At 40.2% G+C, this 19,765-nt stretch overlaps 2 protein-coding genes across 9 annotated transcripts in view; one reads left to right on the forward strand and one right to left on the reverse strand.

Annotated features, from left to right (window-relative positions):
• STK24 (serine/threonine kinase 24) overlaps positions 1-19,765 on the forward strand; it is a 55,731-nt gene that overhangs the window by 26,636 nt on the left and 9,330 nt on the right. For all 8 annotated transcript variants that reach the window (NM_001030817.2, NM_001397804.1, XM_025150154.3 and 5 more), the window contains 4 exons: positions 11,185-11,241; positions 14,621-14,729; positions 14,840-14,997; positions 18,547-18,732. In NM_001030817.2, coding sequence (NP_001025988.1) covers positions 11,206-11,241; positions 14,621-14,729; positions 14,840-14,997; positions 18,547-18,732 — 489 coding nt within the window. In that variant the 5' untranslated portion in view covers positions 11,185-11,205. The remainder of the gene's footprint in view (positions 1-11,184; positions 11,242-14,620; positions 14,730-14,839; positions 14,998-18,546; positions 18,733-19,765) is intronic.
• LOC121109036 lies at positions 1,230-3,087 on the reverse strand. Its single transcript, XM_040706167.1, has 2 exons — positions 2,473-3,087; positions 1,230-2,379 (listed from the first exon to the last, which is right to left on the reverse strand). The coding sequence occupies exon 2, from the start codon at positions 2,293-2,295 to the stop codon at positions 1,342-1,344; it is 954 nt and encodes a 317-aa protein (XP_040562101.1). The 5' UTR covers positions 2,296-2,379; positions 2,473-3,087; the 3' UTR covers positions 1,230-1,341.

The raw sequence follows: 19,765 nt of genomic DNA on the forward strand, positions 1-19,765 counted from the left end.
TCATTGAAGCTCTTGGCATTTCAGTTACCCTTCACCTTTTTGAGAACACTGGGCAGTACTTGAAGACACTGCTCTAAAAAAAGCATGGACCATTAGTTTTGACAGCATAGCGGGGGGAGAAAAGGCGGGAGAGGACAATTATCCAGTGGTTATCTTTGATGTCTAAGGCAATCCATGTGTCATTAGCCTTGTTCTCTCATGAAATTGTTTCTTCTGTTCTTCTAAGTCAACTTCTAATGTTTTGCATGGCATCTTCATTCAGGTTCTTTAGGTATTGGTACCTTTAGGTAATATGACGGGTAGTGGTTGTTGGTTGTTTTATTGTTTTATATTAAATGAAATCCGACGACACAAACAAGCAACATTCCCTTTGATAAAACAGTACACCAACCTGTACAAGCCTGTGTTGCGATGTGAGGTGGAATTAGATGGAAGAAGTTGAGCAGAAGAGTAGATTGTCAAAGGAGAATTTTGGTGAAGGATTAAGTGCAAGATGAAACTCAGTATGCTTCTTAGGGAGCATTGGAATGATGGTGGAATTCCTTATTCCATAGTGAGGCTGGAGAACTTTTTGTTCACCAGATACGCAAGAAAACCAATAGTATGTACTGTTGTGTTTAAGAACAGGCTGTGTTGTCTTAGGAATGTGGTGTGAATAGGCACTGAAAGATTTTTGTCTGGTTTTGTCTCCTGTAAAGATGTTGCAAAAGCCTGTAAAAATGAAAGTATATAGATCCCTACTTAACAGCATTGTACAGTCATAGGATATTGGTCTGGAGTGGTAGAACTGAATTGTCCACTCACACTGGGAAGAACTTGGTTATTATCCCTTGCACTGGGGAGCCCAGCTCTGGGCCCAGAGCTCCAGCTGTGGCCTCCTCAGAGCTGAGCAGAGGGGCAGGATGACTGCCCTTCACCTGCCGGTAGCACCCGGCCTCATGCAGCCCAGGACACCATTCACCAAGGCAACCTGGGCTCCTTGCTGGTTGAGCCTGGTGTCCAGCAGGAGCCCTAGATCTGCTTTAGCTGGCTAACCCAAGCTGTAGCGTGTCCTGGGGATGTTCCTCCCCAGGTGCAGAAATTTTGCCCTTCCCTCTCTGAGGCCTGCAGTGCAACAGTGCCAGCAGTGGCATGTCAGCAGGAAAAAGGGGAGAAAGCATCAAGGATGGGGAAGCAACAGATGCTGTGCTGTTAACAATAATACCAGCACTTTTTTTTTTTTTTTCCAGTCTTTCTATTTTATTTCCACGTTGGAATTGGACACTGATGACAAGGGTCCGTTGGGGCCAGTGTGCGTCCCAGGTGCTGCCTGGCCCCAGCCTCATCAGCTCCACCACTCTTCTATTCCTGGCGACGAGGAGGCCTCTTCTTTGGTGTTGCTGAGTCCTGAGAGTCGCAGGCCTTCCTTTTTGGGGCTCGCCGGGTCCCCCCAGGTGGGCTGGTGCCAGAGGGCCCTGCCTCGGGCTCTTCTGGCTCCTCATGAGGCGCTGCCTGCTCTATGGGGACAGTTGCAGGGCTGGAATGTGGGCGACTGGGATGCCCACTGAACTCTTCTCTTGTCCTGCCCAGCATTTCGTCCCTGTTAGAGCTGGCAGGGCTGCTGGAGGGTGCTGGGCCAGAGGCAGGTGCCTGCTGTTGTGTGGCAGCTCTGGGCTCTGATGTGGTGGCCCCCTGTGCCCCAGCAGCAGGGGGGATGTTGAGGCCCAGCAAGCGGTGAGCCACCCGGCTGTACCTCTGCACTGTGAAGGTGATGAACCGCCGTACAAAGGTCACCGTGTGGCCGTGCAGGTCAGGATGCAGCATTTCTATCAAGATCCCCTCCGCCAAGCCTACGAGAAGCAGGGCCCAGATGACACTGTGCACCACTGTACTTGCTCGTGGCTCCTCGGGGCCCTGGATGAGGCGCAGCATGTGGTGCAGCCAGAAGTGCAGGGGCCGCAGCAGGGCCGGGTGCTCCCTGAAGAAGGAAGCCCAGGTGGCAGGGGAGAGGCCGCCCACAGGATGCGTGGGCACTGCAGGCCATGGTCGGGCTGCGTGGTGGACTGCAGGGCTCCGTGTGGCAATGGATGCCTCTGCTGCCGGTCTCACTGGCAGCTCCTTATAGTTGTCGTCCGCTTGCACGCTGTGAATGATGGACTTCACATTCTGCTTGCAAAGCGGACACTGGGGCCTGGTGCTTGTCCACCGCTGGATGCAGTGGAAGCAGAATTGGTGGCAGCACGGCATGGCGTATGCCGCGCTGTCCCAGTTCTCCAGGCACACGGGGCAGCGGGTCTCTAATTCTGCCTCCTCCATGCTTCCAACAGTTGTGTTGGGCTAGGGAGAGCGGGAGATGGCAACACGCTTCCCAGCACTGACGCTACAGCAGCAGGTGTCACACTGGAAGAGGATAAGAGGCATTAGTCACACACAGGCCTGGCAGGGGTCCCTCAAGACATCCCCCCACCTGCCGCCAGTCCCCGTGCTGCCTACCAAAGCTGTTGCACGCGCCTCTCTAGGATGTCCCGTCTGCCTGCTCCAAGCAGGGTCGGGGTAAAGAACAGATGGCTCTGAGACAGCCTCTGGGAGCTGCGCTAACAGCACCCAGAGCACGTTCAGCACCGAAGTTCGCCCTGTCCACACTCCAGTCCTCGCACGCACGCTCGGTCGGAGGCCAGGCACGAACTGCTGGGCTGCGCTGCTGCAGCCACATGAAAGCCAGCGTGGGCTATGGAGTCACAATCTGTTGCCTGGAGATGCCTCAAACGATGGCTTGGCCAAGCTGCTGGTCATCACCCTCACTTGGGGACGTCACTGCCCATCCCACAGCGATGCTACAGTCCACTTCTGGGTCGTCACAATGAGCCGTCCTCACTTGCAGCACGTGCTCCAGCCCAGGCACAAGTTTCTGGGCTTTTCCCAGTGCCACTTCCTACTCCCTACCCCACATCTCATGTGCTTGGCATTGGTGTTTCATAGCAATATCAGGGGCCTTAGCCAGCTCATCCCATGAGCCCCACCAGGTCACTCTGGCCATGGCACACAAAGGTTTATTCAATAAAAGTTCATGCTTATCTCTCATAGTTGGAGTTGATGGTCTTTGAGTTCTTTTCCAATGTGAATGATTCTATGATTTAACGTGTCACAGAAATGAGTGCCCACGGTGTTCATACTGCACTGCAAGTAAGTTTCTTTCACGATAAATGAGTTCTGTCTTTTGTCATATGCATTTCATTTGTCAGAAGAGTTATTAATCCCATTGAGCGATCTAACTGATGCGTGGATATGCTGTTTGAAGTTTAGTGGTGCATTTCTTACCTTCCTTGTCCAAAGACTGTGTACCGAAACGGACGGCATGAAAGCAAATGTCCCAATTTTATACTGTTTACATATACTGTATGAAGTTCTGGTTAGATTTAAACGGAACCAATAGTATATGTGGATAATATTTATAACTGCTCTAGATACCACATGAATTGAGGCTGTGAAGTAGAGCTGCATGTATTTGTTGCCAAAACCATGTATTTGCTGAATAGTGTTAATATCCATCTTGTACTGCTAAAGAGCTCACTGTTTACAAATGGTACCTGTTCTACTGCTGTTCTGAGGATCTAGAAATGGAAGTCAGCTAACAACTGGAAAGATTGCATATACTGAGGTGTTATATGGATTGAATTCTGATACTTTAATGTAGTAGGTGCTTTCTGTCTGACAGCCTAGAACAATTTTCTTGAATATATGTGTCATCTTCCTTCCTGAGAGTTTAAGCTCTAGGGTACAATGTTTTGGCGGTCTTGATGCTGTTTGATACACACCTTCGGATTTGAGAGGGTTGTCGACATTTATTGTTTGTGAAATGGTTTGAGCTTTTCTGAGAGAATCAAGTGCCACAAATAGGTAAATACTATTTCCTGTTACTGACTCAGTGCAACATTTATGGCATCATATATATTTTTTTAATTTATTTTTTCTAATTTCCTGATTGATCTGTACATTATTACTGCGTATGAGCTCACAGATGAGATAACAGGTGATGAGGACTCTATTGCCAGGCAGGGCATGTCTGCTCTTCATCTTGTGTAACAAAACAGGGGCTGCTACTTGTGACCTGATATTCAAAGGATACGGTGAATGAATAAAAAGATGCCTGAAGTTGAACCCAACGATTGTGAGGAAATAGAATGTATTTGTTTGGTTAATCATCTTTTCCTCCTTTTATGAAGCGTATTGGTTTGCCACATGTTTTCAGATTCATTTCAGATAAGTGATTTTGTGCTTCTGTCATTTGGTGGGTTGACTGCGCAGCTTGTTTTGGGGCAGTGCCTTTGCTGAGGAATGGTGAGAGAAACTGCCTCTGGCACTGTGTGTTTGTGCCACCTGGTGGCTTTGCTGAGCAGCATGGGCTTCATATATATAGTTAAAAACACAGGTGTGAAATGTCTGTAAAATCCTTCTTTCCTTCCAAAATGGGGAGTCAGAGACAAGGTAGCATACAGTTGGTGCAGAACATGAGATTCACGGTCACTGAATCCTGCTTGTTCAATCAGGCATCTCAGAAACAGCAAGTGTTTGAGAATACTCTACTTGGTACGGATGTCAGACTTATCTTGGTGGTTTTAAATGGCAAGTTAACAAAAAGCAAATCTCCACGAGGAGTATAACAACCTGTAGGAGGAATGCAATTTAGAGAGGTTATCCTATTGTATGGGTTGTATGTCTTAAGGTACTTCTAATCTGGTTTCTTTTGCTAGAGAATCGGTACGAAAATAAATACTGAATTTGTACCTGTGTTGAAATATGGCTGTTGTTCTGACCTGGTATCACTTTAGCACACAGAAGTTAAACTGAATTTTTTATTGAACAAAACATCTGTTGGTCAGTGCATACCAGTTTTGTACCTAGTTTGTTTTTCCCAGGTTAGTTGAGGTCCTTCTGTTCAGGCTGTTTCGTCTCTGCATTCCAGTACTGTAGTTTTTTCTACTAATCCGTTAGGAGTTAAACTTTAAGTATATGTAGATTGACTTGAGATAGTTCTTATTTTTGTTAACAATTTCTAGCTTGTGATTCTTTTGATCTGTGATCAATGACATAAATTAGAACATTTGTAAATACAGATTCTGAGCAGAATGTACAGATGGTTTGTCTCCAGAACAAAACAAGCCTTCAGTAAAAGGATTTTGTTGGTATTTATAGATAACTATTATCCTCTTGCTAATTACATACTGTGAGTTTAAAGTGGAAAATATTCTTTCTTGTCTCACTTTTAGAATACAAGGAGGTGCTCGCTGTTGTGCTGTTTTCCAACTGCATTGACTTTTTTTTTTTTTCCTAGGGGTCAGTATTGGGGTAGGTCCTGTTTGATATCTTTATTGATGATCTGGATGGGGGGATTGAGTGCACCCTCAGTGAGTTTGCAGATGACATCACATTGGGAGGAAGCGTTGATCTGCCTAAGAGTAGGAAGTCCTTATAGAGGGATCTGGATGGGCTGGGTCAATGGTTGAAGCCAATTGTGTGAGCTTCAACAAAGCCAAGTGCCAGCTACTGCACTTTGGTCACAACTTCATGCCACTCCATGCTGCAGGCTTGGAACAGAGTGGCTGGAAAACTGTAGCAAAGGAAAAGGTTCTGGTGGTGTTAGTTGACAGCCAGATGAATGTGAGCCAGCAGTGTGCCTGGGTAGCCTAGAAGTCCTGGCTTGTATCAGAACTAGTGTTGCCAGCAGGAGCAGGAAGGTGATCATCCCTCAGTACTTGGCACTGGTGAGGCCACACCTTGAGTACTGTGGTCAGTTTTGGGCCCCTCACTACAAGAAAGACATTGAGGCCCTGGAGTGTGTTCAGAGAAGGGCGGCAAAGCTGGTGAAGGGTCTGGAGCACAAGTCTTGTGAGGAGCAGCTGAGGGAGCTGGGATTGTTCAGTCTGGAGAAGAGGAGGCTCAGGGGAGACCTCATTGCTCTCTACAACTTCCTGAAAGGAGGCTGTGGTGAGGTGAGGTTCAGCCTCTTTTCCTGTGTAACTAGTGATAGGACAAGAGGGAATGGCTTAGAGTTGTGCCAGGGGAGATTCTGGTGGATATTAGGAGAAACAACTTCTCAAAAAGAGTGATCAGGTATTGGAAAGGGCTGCCGAGGGTGGTGGTGGAATCACCATCCCTGGAAGTGTCCAAGAAAGATGTAGATGTGGCACTGCAGGACATGGTTAGTGGGCATGGTGGGGATGGGTTGATGGTTGAACTAGATGATAATAAGTGGTCTTTTCCAACCGTAAGTCACAGAATCATAGAACCACAGAGTCATTCTTTCTTCTAAGAATCAGCTAAATTCTGAAATGCTATATGGGTCAGTTGGTGCTGTCACTTCCAGTCCTTCTTAGGCTTCTCATTTGTGGCTCTGTATTATCTTTTCCTCAGTGATCCTGCCTTCCCTCAAGAAAGGTGATTTAGATACTTCTGTTATACCTGGGCTTGACTGTATAAAGTCAATCTCTTTTGTTTAATATCACACTCCAGAGAAATGTGTGTACATTCTTCCACCTAGATAAATAAATAAAAACACAAAGCATCTCTGAAGCTAGGCCTCGCCGTGTTTATTAAATGTTTTATTAACTTCATAATGACTCACAAAGAAACATTTTAATCTTGATTGTGTGTTTCTGTCTATTTATGCTCTGATTTCTGTTAAAATCAGCTTTTGGATCTCTAGAGGGAGATTTTTTTTTGGTGAATAACCGTGTGTGTTCAGGACAGGAATGGATGGTCCTTAATTTCACATGGTAGGAGATGTTCTTTACCTACTGTGACTGCACTCATTGTACAAATCATTTCATGCTGTAACAGTAAATGAATGGTGAATTCTTCATCAGAGATACAGCTGCTATTGTAAGGTCTTTGGTTTCAGAGTTAAAGTCAGAAATCAAACTAAAAGAAGAACATACTAGTTTGATAAGGATTTATAGAAATTCTGCCTTTCTGTAACAGAGCTTCTTTTAGATTCCAAAGTGGTTCCATTCCTCAGTTTCATGTAATCAGAGGAAAACCACTTTTGCTAATGTGAAGAAGGAAATGTACTGTATGCCTTCATTAGTGTGCTCATCTAGTGAAACAGTAATCCTAAATTTGGATTGCTGACTCACCATGGCTCCACTGTACCTGTGAGTCAAATGAATGCTTTGTTGGGACTGAGGCTTAAAATAAGAAAATGAATCTTCAGATCTTAAAATTGAACGATTAGCGTTCTTAGTCTGAGTATAAAAGTGTAGTTTCTTTTTGAAAATGAAGTGATTTTGTGTAATACATAATTATTAATCTAGGCTATAGAAGAAAACGTAGTGATGTTGGTGTTTTGCAAGAGGAAAAATGGGGAATATATACTAAACAATGAAAGAAGTACATGCAAAAAAGGGAATTTCTGCATCTTTAAAAAGGAAAGTGACAGTAGGATAAGGAATGTGAAGTATGCAAGAGATGCTTTGAAAGGAAGGACCAGAAGGAGGGAGACTGTTGCTCTAGTCATGTCAAAGTGAATTGACAGTGGTGCTCAACTTGGGGGTTGCCATTGGTGCATAGCACAAAATAAGTGTATTCAGGTTACTGGCTCTAGAATTAAAATATGTATTAAGACATTGATTAAAACTGTTTAACAGAAAGTGATTTTTTTTTGTGTTTCCTTTGTTAAGCGATGTGTGTAGATTAAAGATTTTCAGCTGGGACTAGTCAAAAGGGGTAGTAAGATTTCTTACAACAATTTCATCTATTTGAATATATTACATGAGCAATGAAGAGTTGAAAAATAGATAAATAAAATCCTTGAATTTGAGCAGTATTCCTTTGGCAAGGGGGAGGTTGAACTACAGGGAATCAAAGGTCCCTTTTAGAGCTACAAAAATAAAAAGATGCCATTATTGTAATAATTTGCTATTACTGAACTTCAAATTGGGAGATTGGTACAGTTGTGGAAATGCAATTAGGAGAAACGTACACTTTCTTGAGTTTTAGATATATTTTACTACATAGTATTCCCGACTTTTCTGGATTCATGGCTACTGTACTGTAAATTCAGACATGTAACCCCAAGCAGTTGGTGATGGTTTCAGTAACAATGGCTGAGCAGACTAGGAAGAAAAGTGAAAAGGATGAACAGTGATTAGAAGACTGATATTTGTAGTTTATGGTTGTATAACTTTACGCGACTGTGTAACTACATAATTCAAATTATATTCAATTTTTTATCCTACCACTATTATTCATTTTATCCTACATGTAGATTTCTGATCATAGAATCATGGAATCATAGAATGGCCTGGGTTGAAAAGGACCACAATGATCATCGAGTTTCAACCCCCTGCTATGTGCAGGGTCACCAACCACCAGACCAGGCTGCCCAGAGCAACATCCAGCCTGGCCTTGAATGCCTCCAAGGGTGGGGCATCCACAACCTCCTTGGGCAACCTGTTCTAGTGCATCACCACCCTCTGTGTGAAAAACGTCTTTCTAATATCCAGCCTAAACCTCCCCTGTCTCAGATTAAGACCGTTCCCCCTTGTCCTATCATTATCCATCCTTGTAAACAGCCGTTCCCACTCCTGTTTATACACTCCCTTCAAGGGAAGCCGCAATGAGGTTTCCCTGGAGCCTTCTCTTCTCCAAACTAAACAAGCTCAGTTCCCTCAACCTTTCCTCATAGGAGAGGTGCTCCAGCCCTCTGATCATCTTAGTGGCCCTCCTCTGGACCCACTCCAAGAGCGCCATGTCCTTCCTGTACTGGGAGCCCCAGGCCTGGATGCAGGACTCCAGATGGGGCCTCAGCTCTACTCCAGATGGGGCCTCACAAGAGCTGAGTAGAGGGGCACAATCACCTCCCTCTCCCTGCTGGCCACCCCTTTTTTAATGCAGCCCAGAACATAGTTGGCCTTCCAGGCTGCAAGCACACACTGCTGTGATTTGCAGCCTAAGTAACTGTTCTGAGGCTGGAGATCTTACTGTCCAATTTTGTGAACAATTAACAGAAATTGTCATATCTTCATGAGAGTTGTTATTTCTCTAAATCCACAGCGTAACTGAGAGAGTAGAAAAAGAGTAATGTATCTTGTTTTGACTTCTTGTTTTCCTTTTTTGAGAGGATTATGGAGTTCCTTTGCCCTACCTTCTTCTTTCCCACACCAGCATTTCTGTTGAAATATAGAACAGTAACACAGCTGATGTGTTTTTGCTTTAATTATTATTACATGTGCATTTGCAGGCTCATAAAACTGAAATATTCAAAGCATTTCGCACTGCTTTAGAAAGCAAGTTTTCAGATGGAAACATACATGTGTATATAATATATGTAATTTTGTATATGTAATAATTTTGATTGGGCTTAGGAAGATTTCTGAAGGTAAAGTGGCTTACTGGAAGGCACCTCTCAGATGCATGCTTGTTCTGGAACTGTCACAGCATGAAGTATTTAAGGCAAAATCTGAAAAACTTCTAGTAGCAGAGTGAGTATTTCAGGACTGTTAAGGGACGCTTTCAAGGTGGGCAGTAATTCTCTGGATATCTGTGGTATCTGCAGAAAGTAAGCATTATCAAAATGCTTTATGTAGATAAGATAGATTGTATTTTAAAGTTACCTCTCCCTCCCCCCCCCCCAAAAAAAAAATCTGTTTCAGTTCTTTTAGAATATTTTTAACGAGATCGTATGCTAGTCAAAAAGTATTAGTTGACTCCTGAAGAGCAAGTATCTGAATTGAGTTGGATCTGTGTTGAAGATAGTAGATGATGTTGGAACTCTAATTCAACGTCTTATCTAATAATGGTACAATTTAAGGCACTGGAGAGAAGGGGTGAGAGCTGTGTACCTTTATCTACAGAAGATGCATTTCTGTAAGCTGGATGAACTTGATGCTTTTCGTAGTGTACCTGGGAATAAGGTGCTGCAAACTGTGGGAAAAAGTGATTGGGTCCAGTGTCTTTTACTCTGTATTGTATATATTGCATTAAACATTCCCACATGTTAAGTTTTTCCTTCAGAACATAGAAGCTTCACTTTTTAAAATTCCTTCACTTTTCTGTCTAAAACTATTAAATTGTAATAGTCATCTTGAATAATCCTTATTTTGCATCTTATTAGATTGCTTCATCTTTCTTAAACATAGTCGTTCAAAATTCTATACCATATATTAGATGCAGGAACACTAGTGGAGAAAACTTGCCTGTATTCTTTGTTGGGTCAGAGACAGCAAAGTTAAGAATTACCTTTCCAAAAAATGAAGCAATGTAGGGAAGTGAAGAATGAGTCTTACGTGAGATTCAACCTAGGCAGCAGTCAAATTATTAAAGAAAATGATTAGCAGTATCTGTATGAATAAAGATAGTCAATAAAATCAAGACATTTCATGCTGAGGAAAGGAAATATAATTTATATGATGTAATTTTGAATCTGAATGTCTGTAATGAGAATTTTTAAATGTAGGAGTTCATTCTGCTCCATTTTCATTGAGAGTCCCACGTCTTTTTCCTGTCTCAGCAACTACTTTGCTGTCTGTAGTAAGGAGGGTGATAAGAACAACTGGGTGGGCAGCCCTTGGGAGTTAACAGTGTACTCAGAGCTTCAGAATAGTTGTTCAGTCTTGATTCTAGTCTTTCATTTCCCAGTTCTGAGGTTTTGACCATTGGATTAGATGCTCAGGACGTTCTTGTATGCTTTCAGCATAAAGGCAAGAGTTGTTATGCTACATCACTCCTTGGCAGGGATTAAAGAGAAATTTCTTCTTACGTTGATACAAGCCATATTAGAATAGTATTAGTAGCAGGCAAGAGAGGTACCATGAAAAGAACTTGAGTTTGACATTAAAGAGCATGCATTAGTTATTTAGAAGAAATTAACTTGTAATGTCTGCGTTCTTACCTAGTGGTAAATGTGAATTAGCCTTCCTTGTGTTGATTTAGATTAACAAGATGAAGAGTTTTAATGTTTTTATTATTATTTTAGCACACACAGTTATGTCAACAGCTTGTGGTAGGCTAGGTTAATTCCTCAGCAGATAGGACTAAAAATTTTATGATTTATTAAAGAATGATCTATAAGTGTTTTAGACGAACAGCTAAATGTTATTGGTGTTATAAAACTTCAGATTCTTTTGCAAGAAGACTAGAATGATTCTCATTTTGACTTAGATTTTAAAAGAAATGGTAATATGTTTTTTATTGTTTTCTGTTTTGCAGGATACAAAGTTATGGATAATAATGGAATATCTGGGTGGAGGCTCTGCCCTCGATCTAGTGAGTAAATAATATATGATTTTTGTTACCTTACCTACATAATTATTTTCTTCAGTTATAACTCTCAGTGCTGTAGCGTATCATTTGTCTGTGAGACTGTTTGTTGTAATAATAACAGAAAGTTTGTGGTCTTACAACAGTGAGATTGTAACTTTTTAAGTTGGAAGGTAGTGTAACCAGATGCCTTAAATAAAATCTTTTAGTTTGGATGTTTCAGTAAAGAAGAAAAAGCATTTGTCAATCTTGGGAAAACATTATTTTCCATGTGACACAATGGATTATTTCTAGAGATGGAAGTAAAGTAAGAAACAGCATTGGAATCATGACCTAGACATCTTAGAATGCTGGTCTTCAGTTAGCTAGGGAATGTAAGAGGCTGAAAAGAGTATTTTCTGTCTCTTTATTCTGCTAGCACAACTCCTCATGGTCATGTTAAGAAGGAAAAGAAAAAAAAAGACAACACTTCAAGTTGTACATTTCAGTGAGCCAAATCCTTTACATTTCTCTTCCCCCAAGGAGTTTTATATATAATCCTGCAAGGGAATCTGCTTAACGAAGAGAGGTTATTTGAAAGAGATATTTGAAAGACTAGATTGATTGCACCATCTAAATAAAAAAACAAAAACAAAACAAAACGAAAAAAACAAAAAACAATTTTGAATGATAATTCAAAAAGTTTAGTTCAGATTACATTTTATTTGGCTAGATTCTGACAATTCACTTCAACCATTAAAAAAGGGTATATGAAAATTGCACACCATCTTGTGTTTATTGTAGACTTTAAAAATAGCATTATAAAAATAAGAATGCATGTATTAGGTATGTGAAAATTGTTATTCCTGCTTAGATTGGCTGTCCCTCTAGCATAGTTTGTTGTCATCCGAGGCAACTAATAAATGGGGTAAAAGAATAAGGGCTTGTGAGAAGGAATTCCACTTGTGACATCCTGAAAACAGGAGGAGGGTCTACTAAATGCAGACTTCCTGCAATTGAGCTGCCATGTTTTAACTGTGATTACCTTTCTGAACTCATTTCTACCTTTAGTTTCCACATCCTCTAAGTAGGAATTCTGTGGTGAAGTAGAAATGGATAACGTTCCTGATAAAGATACACTGAAAGAAAAATAAAACTGTTTGTTGTCTGGACAGAAAAGTAACTAGACACTGCTTTTGTAACTTGCTGTTATAAAAAGGTGTAGAAGAGTAGAAAGAAAGAAAACGTTCTCAATTTTTCTTTACATTTTTTTAATCCTACTCATTCACCTGTGTGATGACCAGTTACTTTTCAGTAACTCGTTGCCTAGGATAGTACAAAGTCTTTGATCAGATCTTGAAATGTTAATGAAGAAATTTTGCCACAGAACTGACATCATCATATAAGGGTTTGTACATAAAGCATCTTGTGTGTGCTTCATCCATCCTGAATTCATGTTCTGCTGCATGTTTTCCTAGCTCTAACATGTACATCATGGTTCTCAGCTGAAATCTGGTATGAGAACTGGTACGCTTTATCATGTTTCTGAGCATGAGGTAAAATTGAATGGGAACCTTGAATTCCATGGTTGAGGTGTACACGTGAAATGTTAACTTTGTGCCTTTTTTGCTTGAATATCACAGAATGGTTTGCGTTGGATGGGACCTCAAAGCCCACCCATCTCCAACCCCGTGGTGTGGGCAGGGCTGCCACCCACCAGGTCAGGCTGCCAGGGGCCCCATCCAACCCGGCCTTGAGTGCCTCCAAGGATGGGGCATCCACAACTTCTTTGGGCAATGAGGTCTCCCTGGAGACTTCTTCAGGCTGAACAAGACCAGCTCACAGTGGCATTTTTCAAAGTCACACCTCACAAGAGAAAGTGCATGTTATGGAATTATGCATACATTGGATTTCAGTTTTGATACGTTTGTGGCAAGAGGACAAGCACTAATACTCTCAGTCACAGTCTGTTTTCACAACTTCTGCCCACTATCCTAAGAGGGATAACCTCTTCTGTCAGATGTTCGCTTACCACTTTTAGATGTGCTGTATCATGTTGCCAACTCCTGGACTGGCATTTACAGCCTAGTGGAAGCAAAGCCTTGAGAATATCTTCGTGGGCCATGGGGAGTGGCATTATATATGCTTGTTTGTTGCTCTCTTAAGAACAAAATCTTCCGCTATAAATGTTAGGTTTGCTGAGGTAATATCGACGCTGAGATGAATAATTTATAAGGATGAAGTTTTCAAAGCTAAACGAAAGCAAGAAAGATTGAAAGTAAGGCTGCCAAAATACAACAAACATGTTGTCAGCACCACATGAAATCTTACCTCTTTTCCTACCTACCAGCTGAGATTTGTAGTAATATTTTTTGTATTAATCTTTTTCTGAAATGCTTTTCAGTGGCTCCTCTTGTTGGGTAGATTATAATACTGGAGTAGAAGCATAGAATATCCCCAGTTGGAAGGAACCCATAGGGATCATGGAATCCAACTCGTGGCTTCACACAGGACCACCCAAAATGAAAACCCTCTGTCTGAAAGTGTTGCCCAAACTCTCCTTGAACTCTGGCAGCCCATTCCATGCCCACCGCCGTCTGGTGCATACCCTTTCCCTAACCCCCAGCTGCGCCTCTCCTGACAGCTCCATGCTGTTCCCTCAGGCCCTGTTGCTGTCACAGAGAGCAGGGCTCAGCGCTGCCCACTCCCCATTTTGAGTATTTGCAAATTATCAGAGTTTCAGTTTTGTTCTCTCAAAATGCCCCTACTAGCTAAGAAGCTTCTTTTAGGTAGTGACCTTTCCGATGATTTGCAGATCTATACCTTCTGATTTGTATGAAAAAAGAACTTATAAAATATGCAGTGCTTTGTCAGCATAGTGATTTGAGTGGCATTTTGGACAGCTTCATAAAATCTCATCTGACATATAGTGACATGATATTTGATTGATGTGGCATCTTCAGTGCCTTTGTTTCCTTCTCAGGCTTTTGAGATTTGGATCCATATAGGGCCCGTAGACTTGCACATCTAAGATCCAGTGATCTTAAGAAAGAATTTACAATGTTGATGCTTTTCAAACCACATATATCTATGACGTGACCACAACAAAGCAACACCTTTTAACCATGTCTTTATGGAGCCTCTTGCAAGCTTTTAAAAGCATTTTAGAGAAGTATTTCTTTATTGGTCATAAGACAACTTAGTTTAGAACTGTAGTGGATTTATTTTTTTTTTTTTGTTTGCAGATAATCTTTGTTGTATCTCATGTTACAAAGTTAGCAAATGGGAAGTTTTAAGGTATGCCAGAATGAGTAATTTCTTTTATACTCAGTTCTATTTCTGGTCTCTTCATTTCTCCTTTCATAAATGCATACGCACACACATAAATATTTCTTTTGTCTCCTAGTTAGAACCTGGCTCACTTGATGAAACCCAGATCGCCACAATACTGAGGGAGATACTCAAAGGTCTTGATTACCTACATTCGGAAAAGAAAATCCACAGAGATATTAAAGGTAAACTGTTTTTGTTTTCTAATAGTGTTTGAAGAGCTCATGAAATATAAACAAAGACTCTTGCAGAATCAAATATATTAATTTCAGCTGTTCCCTCTTCCTTACTCTAGCGGCTAATGTATTGCTATCTGAACAAGGAGAAGTCAAACTAGCAGATTTTGGAGTAGCAGGACAACTAACAGATACACAAATAAAGAGGAATACCTTTGTGGGAACACCATTTTGGATGGCACCTGAAGTAATAAAGCAATCTGCCTATGATTCAAAGGTGAGAGATATATTTCGGTTTTGCTGGTCATTGTAATAAAGATGAAGGTATTTGATCTGGCCTTTTTATCATTCCTTTTAGTATTACGGGCAGTTGGTGGATTATATAAATATGTGAGTCTTGACAATTCGTCTCGCAGTTTATGTTCCCAGTATTGTAGGTGGGGCTTTTGGACTGCATTAGGCATATTCTGATATGCTATGTGTTTCTCACACAGGATTTGCTCATTCCATTCTTACTCTGTTCAGTCCCATTTTCAAACTGTTTGTGTCCTCAGGATAGTTGTATTATTTTTATCCCAGACTGTGTATTACTAATTAATTTTATATTTACGAGGCATTTTCTAATACTTATTTTTAGTAGCAGAAGATAATAGTTTTGAAATGGATAGTGAAGTTTCAGCACCTCCTACTGGACTTCAGCAAATAATGATTCACACCTGTATATTTGAGAACATATTTCCAGATGTGTTCTATAAGTTAGCTATAATATTTGCACTTCAACATGTTAAGTAGCTAGTCTGAGGGAAACTTTTTTTACCTGATGGGAAAAAATTAATTTTCATTTTTCATTTTTTCTTGTAGTTTACTTTTAAGGCCCAAGTAATCCGTAGAGATAATAAAAATCTGGCTGCTATGGGAAATCAGCCATGGGAAAAGTAATGAAAAGTCAAACCATGACTGTAATAGTTCTGTTAAAATTACGACCTGTTTCATTATTTTGTTTCCTGTTCCGTATTTATCTTTCCCCATATCATGTATTTCATTTTCTCCAACTTATTTGCTTTTTAGGTCAACGTCCACATAAGATCCTTCCTTCCTGTCTAATTTCTTGTTTTGTCAATGGCTATTTCTTCATGTTTTTAATGCCTTTCTTCACCTGAAAGTCATCTTCTTTTACTTGCTTTAGTTTTCCCGTAGATAGTTGTCTGCCCTTTCTACTATGTTATTTCTAATAGAAGAATTAAATATTTAATTTTTAACTTTTGTTTTCTTGCACTAAACCCGTTTCTTTCAACTATAGGAGTTTCAAAGTCAGACTAAACTTTACTCATTAGAACAAGGAAGGGAAGTTCTTTCTGTCAGTACTGCAGTGAACAAATAACCAACTCCCATTTGAACTTCGAAGAGTAATTTTTGTTCAGGATTTAAAACTGTAAACATCTTAATATGGGGTAAATGTAACGGTGTAAGGTTGTTTGAATGATGTCTGCTGGGATGATGAATCCAAAGAAGACCAGTTGGTGTTGTCCCTCCCCATTTGGAGAAGTGATTTGCACCTGTTGTGCTTGAAGTTTGCTCGTCACAGACAAGCAGGTCCTGGAAATGTATAGATGGATACACATTTAGTCAGTACTTGCATCTGTTGCATCTATTTTGATATCCTTTTTTAAGGAGACAATGCAGTTCCAGAGGGAATTTGTTTTAATAATCTTGGTGCTTCCCACAGGAAGCTGCAACTTCAAAGAGCTATTGTGTGGCCCAGGTTTGTTGGGCTTTGTTGTTCATTTTCAATGGAGAAAGGTCACTACAAGTAGAAGGCAGTAGATACCCAAGAGACAAGAAAGAAAGAAGTATGCACATATGTACACACACATATATGAACTTGATTTTTTATAAATATATGCATGTATTTACATGCTCCCCCCTGTGACTGAAAGTGTGACAGAAGAAAGTTATCTATTTTTATGACTTTAACACATTTCTTTTGAGAAACTGTGGAAATAATGCTCAGTTGCTAACCTGAGGAATTCTCTTTGCAGGTGACATTTTTCTTCCATAACCAAGATAAGATTTCCTGTCTGAGGAAGGTTATTCACAATTAGACTCAGGCTTGAGGAGAACTTAGCTGATAATGCTGTTATTAAGAAAAATGGAACTTGGAGCTTATTTACAGATGTAATTCTCTGTGTTCAATTTGAGATTTTTTATTATTTATGAAATACATGATTAATGTATATATGCAGCCCTAGACAGTTCCTCTTCACTCACTACAACGTGGGCAAGCCATAAGGTTGGATACCTGTGAGTTAAAGGGGACCTGCTCTGATGGAGAAGCAGCAGTTTAGTGATCTTGGAGGTCTTTTCCAAAATTAACAATTCTGTGATTGGGTGAGTGTGTATGGTGTTGATGGTTGGACTAGATAACTTCGGAGGTCTTTTCCAGCCTTAGTGATGTTATGATTCAATGAGTAGGCATGATGGGATGGATTGATGGTTGGACGAGATGATCATAGAGATCTTTTACAATCTTAATGATTCTGTGACTCTGTAACAGTACTGATAAATGAAGACTCTATCTAACACCTGGAAATAAACCTGTTTATGGCACAGCAATGTTCCAGATGTACTGTTTGGAAATCAAGTCAGGCAGTTCACTTCAGGTCTCTACCTGAGGATAAGTCTGTTCTGCTTTTGCTTCAGAAGAAACAAGAAAAACAAAACATGAATATTTTTAAATGATACCTTGTCATTGGTTGGAAGAGCGATTTGTGATTTGTTTTTTCTATCCTGTTTTTCTGAGGAGTTTATTCACCTGTTCTTTTGATTTTTGTGTCTGTTTTGTTCATAGAATCATATAATCCTTAGAGTCAGAAGGGACCTTTAAAGGTCATCTAGTCCAACTCCCCTGCTATGAATATGAGTCTATGTTCCCTGGAACAAATAGACCATTTTAACAATGAAAACTTGTAAAACAAAAACATGTAAATAGTCCTTCCTAAAAAAACAGTATGCATATGTTCACATCCAGTAACAATATGAATCCAACTCGTCACTGAAATTAAATGCTAAGAGTCTTAACACTGGTCTCAGCAGTGTGATTTGATTTACCTTTCTAACATGACACTGAGCCTTTGGATTTGCATTGTCTACCTGCATGACTTACTTAGAGGAGTTTTATTCAGGTGAGGCCATCTTGGCTCTCAGAAACTTCACCATGCACATCAGGTAGAAAAGTGCTTCCCATGTTTCAGAAGCTAGGACCAAGTACTTGGACTGTGTATTTAACTGGTTGAAATCTTGAGTTGAAAAAAGTTGAATAATACTGTTCTAGACCATGTTTCTCTAGTCCATGAATAAGAATGATATATAAGATGATGTTAAACCCCAGAAAGAAATACGTTCTAATTTATTCCGTTTCTTAAAGTTGTACTAGTTGATGCTTATTGAAGAAAAATCTTTTCTGCATGTTTTAACATCTTTTATTCCAGTATCATTTCCTGTCTTGCACTTGAAGAGTAAACTTCAGTATGATTAAGTGCTGGTTTGTTACAACTTTACCACTATATTTAAAAAGATTTGTGTTTCAAAGTCAGTTGTAACTGATTTAAGTTTGTAAGCTCTAATAGTCAGAACTGCTTTATGCTATAGCATAAAAACAACTGATGAGCTCCACGTCGATTACTTTATGTGGTTAACCACATAATCAGACCACTTTTACAAAAACAATTTAATGAAGTGATTTACAATAAAGATTTTAAATCTGACTTGGAAATCAATATTGTTTCCTCTTTCTCTGACTAAATCATAACAGCATTGTTTCTTACAGGCAGATATCTGGTCATTAGGCATAACAGCCATAGAACTTGCGAAAGGAGAGCCACCTCATTCAGAATTACATCCAATGAAAGTTTTGTTCCTCATCCCTAAGAACAATCCACCAACGCTGGAAGGAAACTTCAGTAAATCCCTCAAAGAGTTTGTTGAAGCCTGCTTGAACAAGGACCCAAGCTTTGTGAGTTTCAGCCATTTTTCAGCCTGTTGTTGGGAACCTGTCTGGTTTACGTGAATTCCTTATGGGAAAACTTGTTTACAGGAGTTTAAAGGAAGCAGTTGTATCAGTGATTTGTAGGGAAAAGTCTAACTAGAAGTTTCAATGTGCTCTTTTAAGATTCAATTACTTTCTTCTTTATTGGTAACAATAATATTTATTTACAATTCTGGTTTTTTAAAAATAAGCAAACTGTAAGCTTACTTCATTATCGTTCCTGGGATGAACAGTATTGATCATAACCAGTGTGTAGGCAATTTTTTGTGTGTGCTCTTTCAATTTGACAAATTACGTCCAGAAGTCTCTACATGATTGGATCACTGGAATCCATTATACAAGCACAACACCTCCACGTTTTTAAATTATTTTTTCCTTTGCTTTTTTTGGGTCTATTTCATTTTAAAATATCCTTTACCTTTATTTTTTCTAGAGAAGAGATCTGTCTGATTTCTGGTGGTTGAATGTTTTTCAGTTATTTCTTTAAACATGGGTAACTATATGTTACTTGTGGAGACTTTCCAAGGTCCAGGTGCTTCTTTTTTAGGTTTTATAAATAGATTATCACATTTAATTTTTTTTAACCCGTTAAGTTTTTTTTTTTTTACTTGAAGAGATTTTTGCTGTGTCTCACCTTAATGCAGAAACTGGTTTAAAAGGGAGTTATTTTCTTGTGGACTTTTTTTTTAATGTATGACCCTTAAGAGGTAGGTCTATAAAGGTAGGTCTGTACAACCTAGTCAGAAAGCTTTCAGGTGGAGGCAACAATTCTCATAACCACGAGTATGTTAGAAAATTCTGCCGTGAGTGAAGCCCCAGGCTCCCCATTATTTAAGTATCAAAGGAAGACAAGTTAATGTATTGTTTCATACTTAGGAAAAGTTTTATCATTTAGTGTCTACGTAAGAATAGACGTAGTTCCACTTCTCTAGAATATCAGGTAGAGATCTTATTTGTAGACAGTGTATGTCTTTGTTAGTACTCATTTGCATCAAGTCTG

This window comes from Gallus gallus, chromosome 1 (genome assembly GCF_016699485.2).
Source record: "Gallus gallus isolate bGalGal1 chromosome 1, bGalGal1.mat.broiler.GRCg7b, whole genome shotgun sequence".
In the NCBI taxonomy this organism is placed as follows: domain Eukaryota; kingdom Metazoa; phylum Chordata; class Aves; order Galliformes; family Phasianidae; genus Gallus; species Gallus gallus.

What these genes read in the sequence shown, in the direction of transcription:
- LOC121109036 (XM_040706167.1), bottom strand. Translation starts at nt 2,295, where the DNA reads ATGGAGGAGGCAGAATTAGAGACCCGCTGCCCCGTGTGCCTGGAGAAC.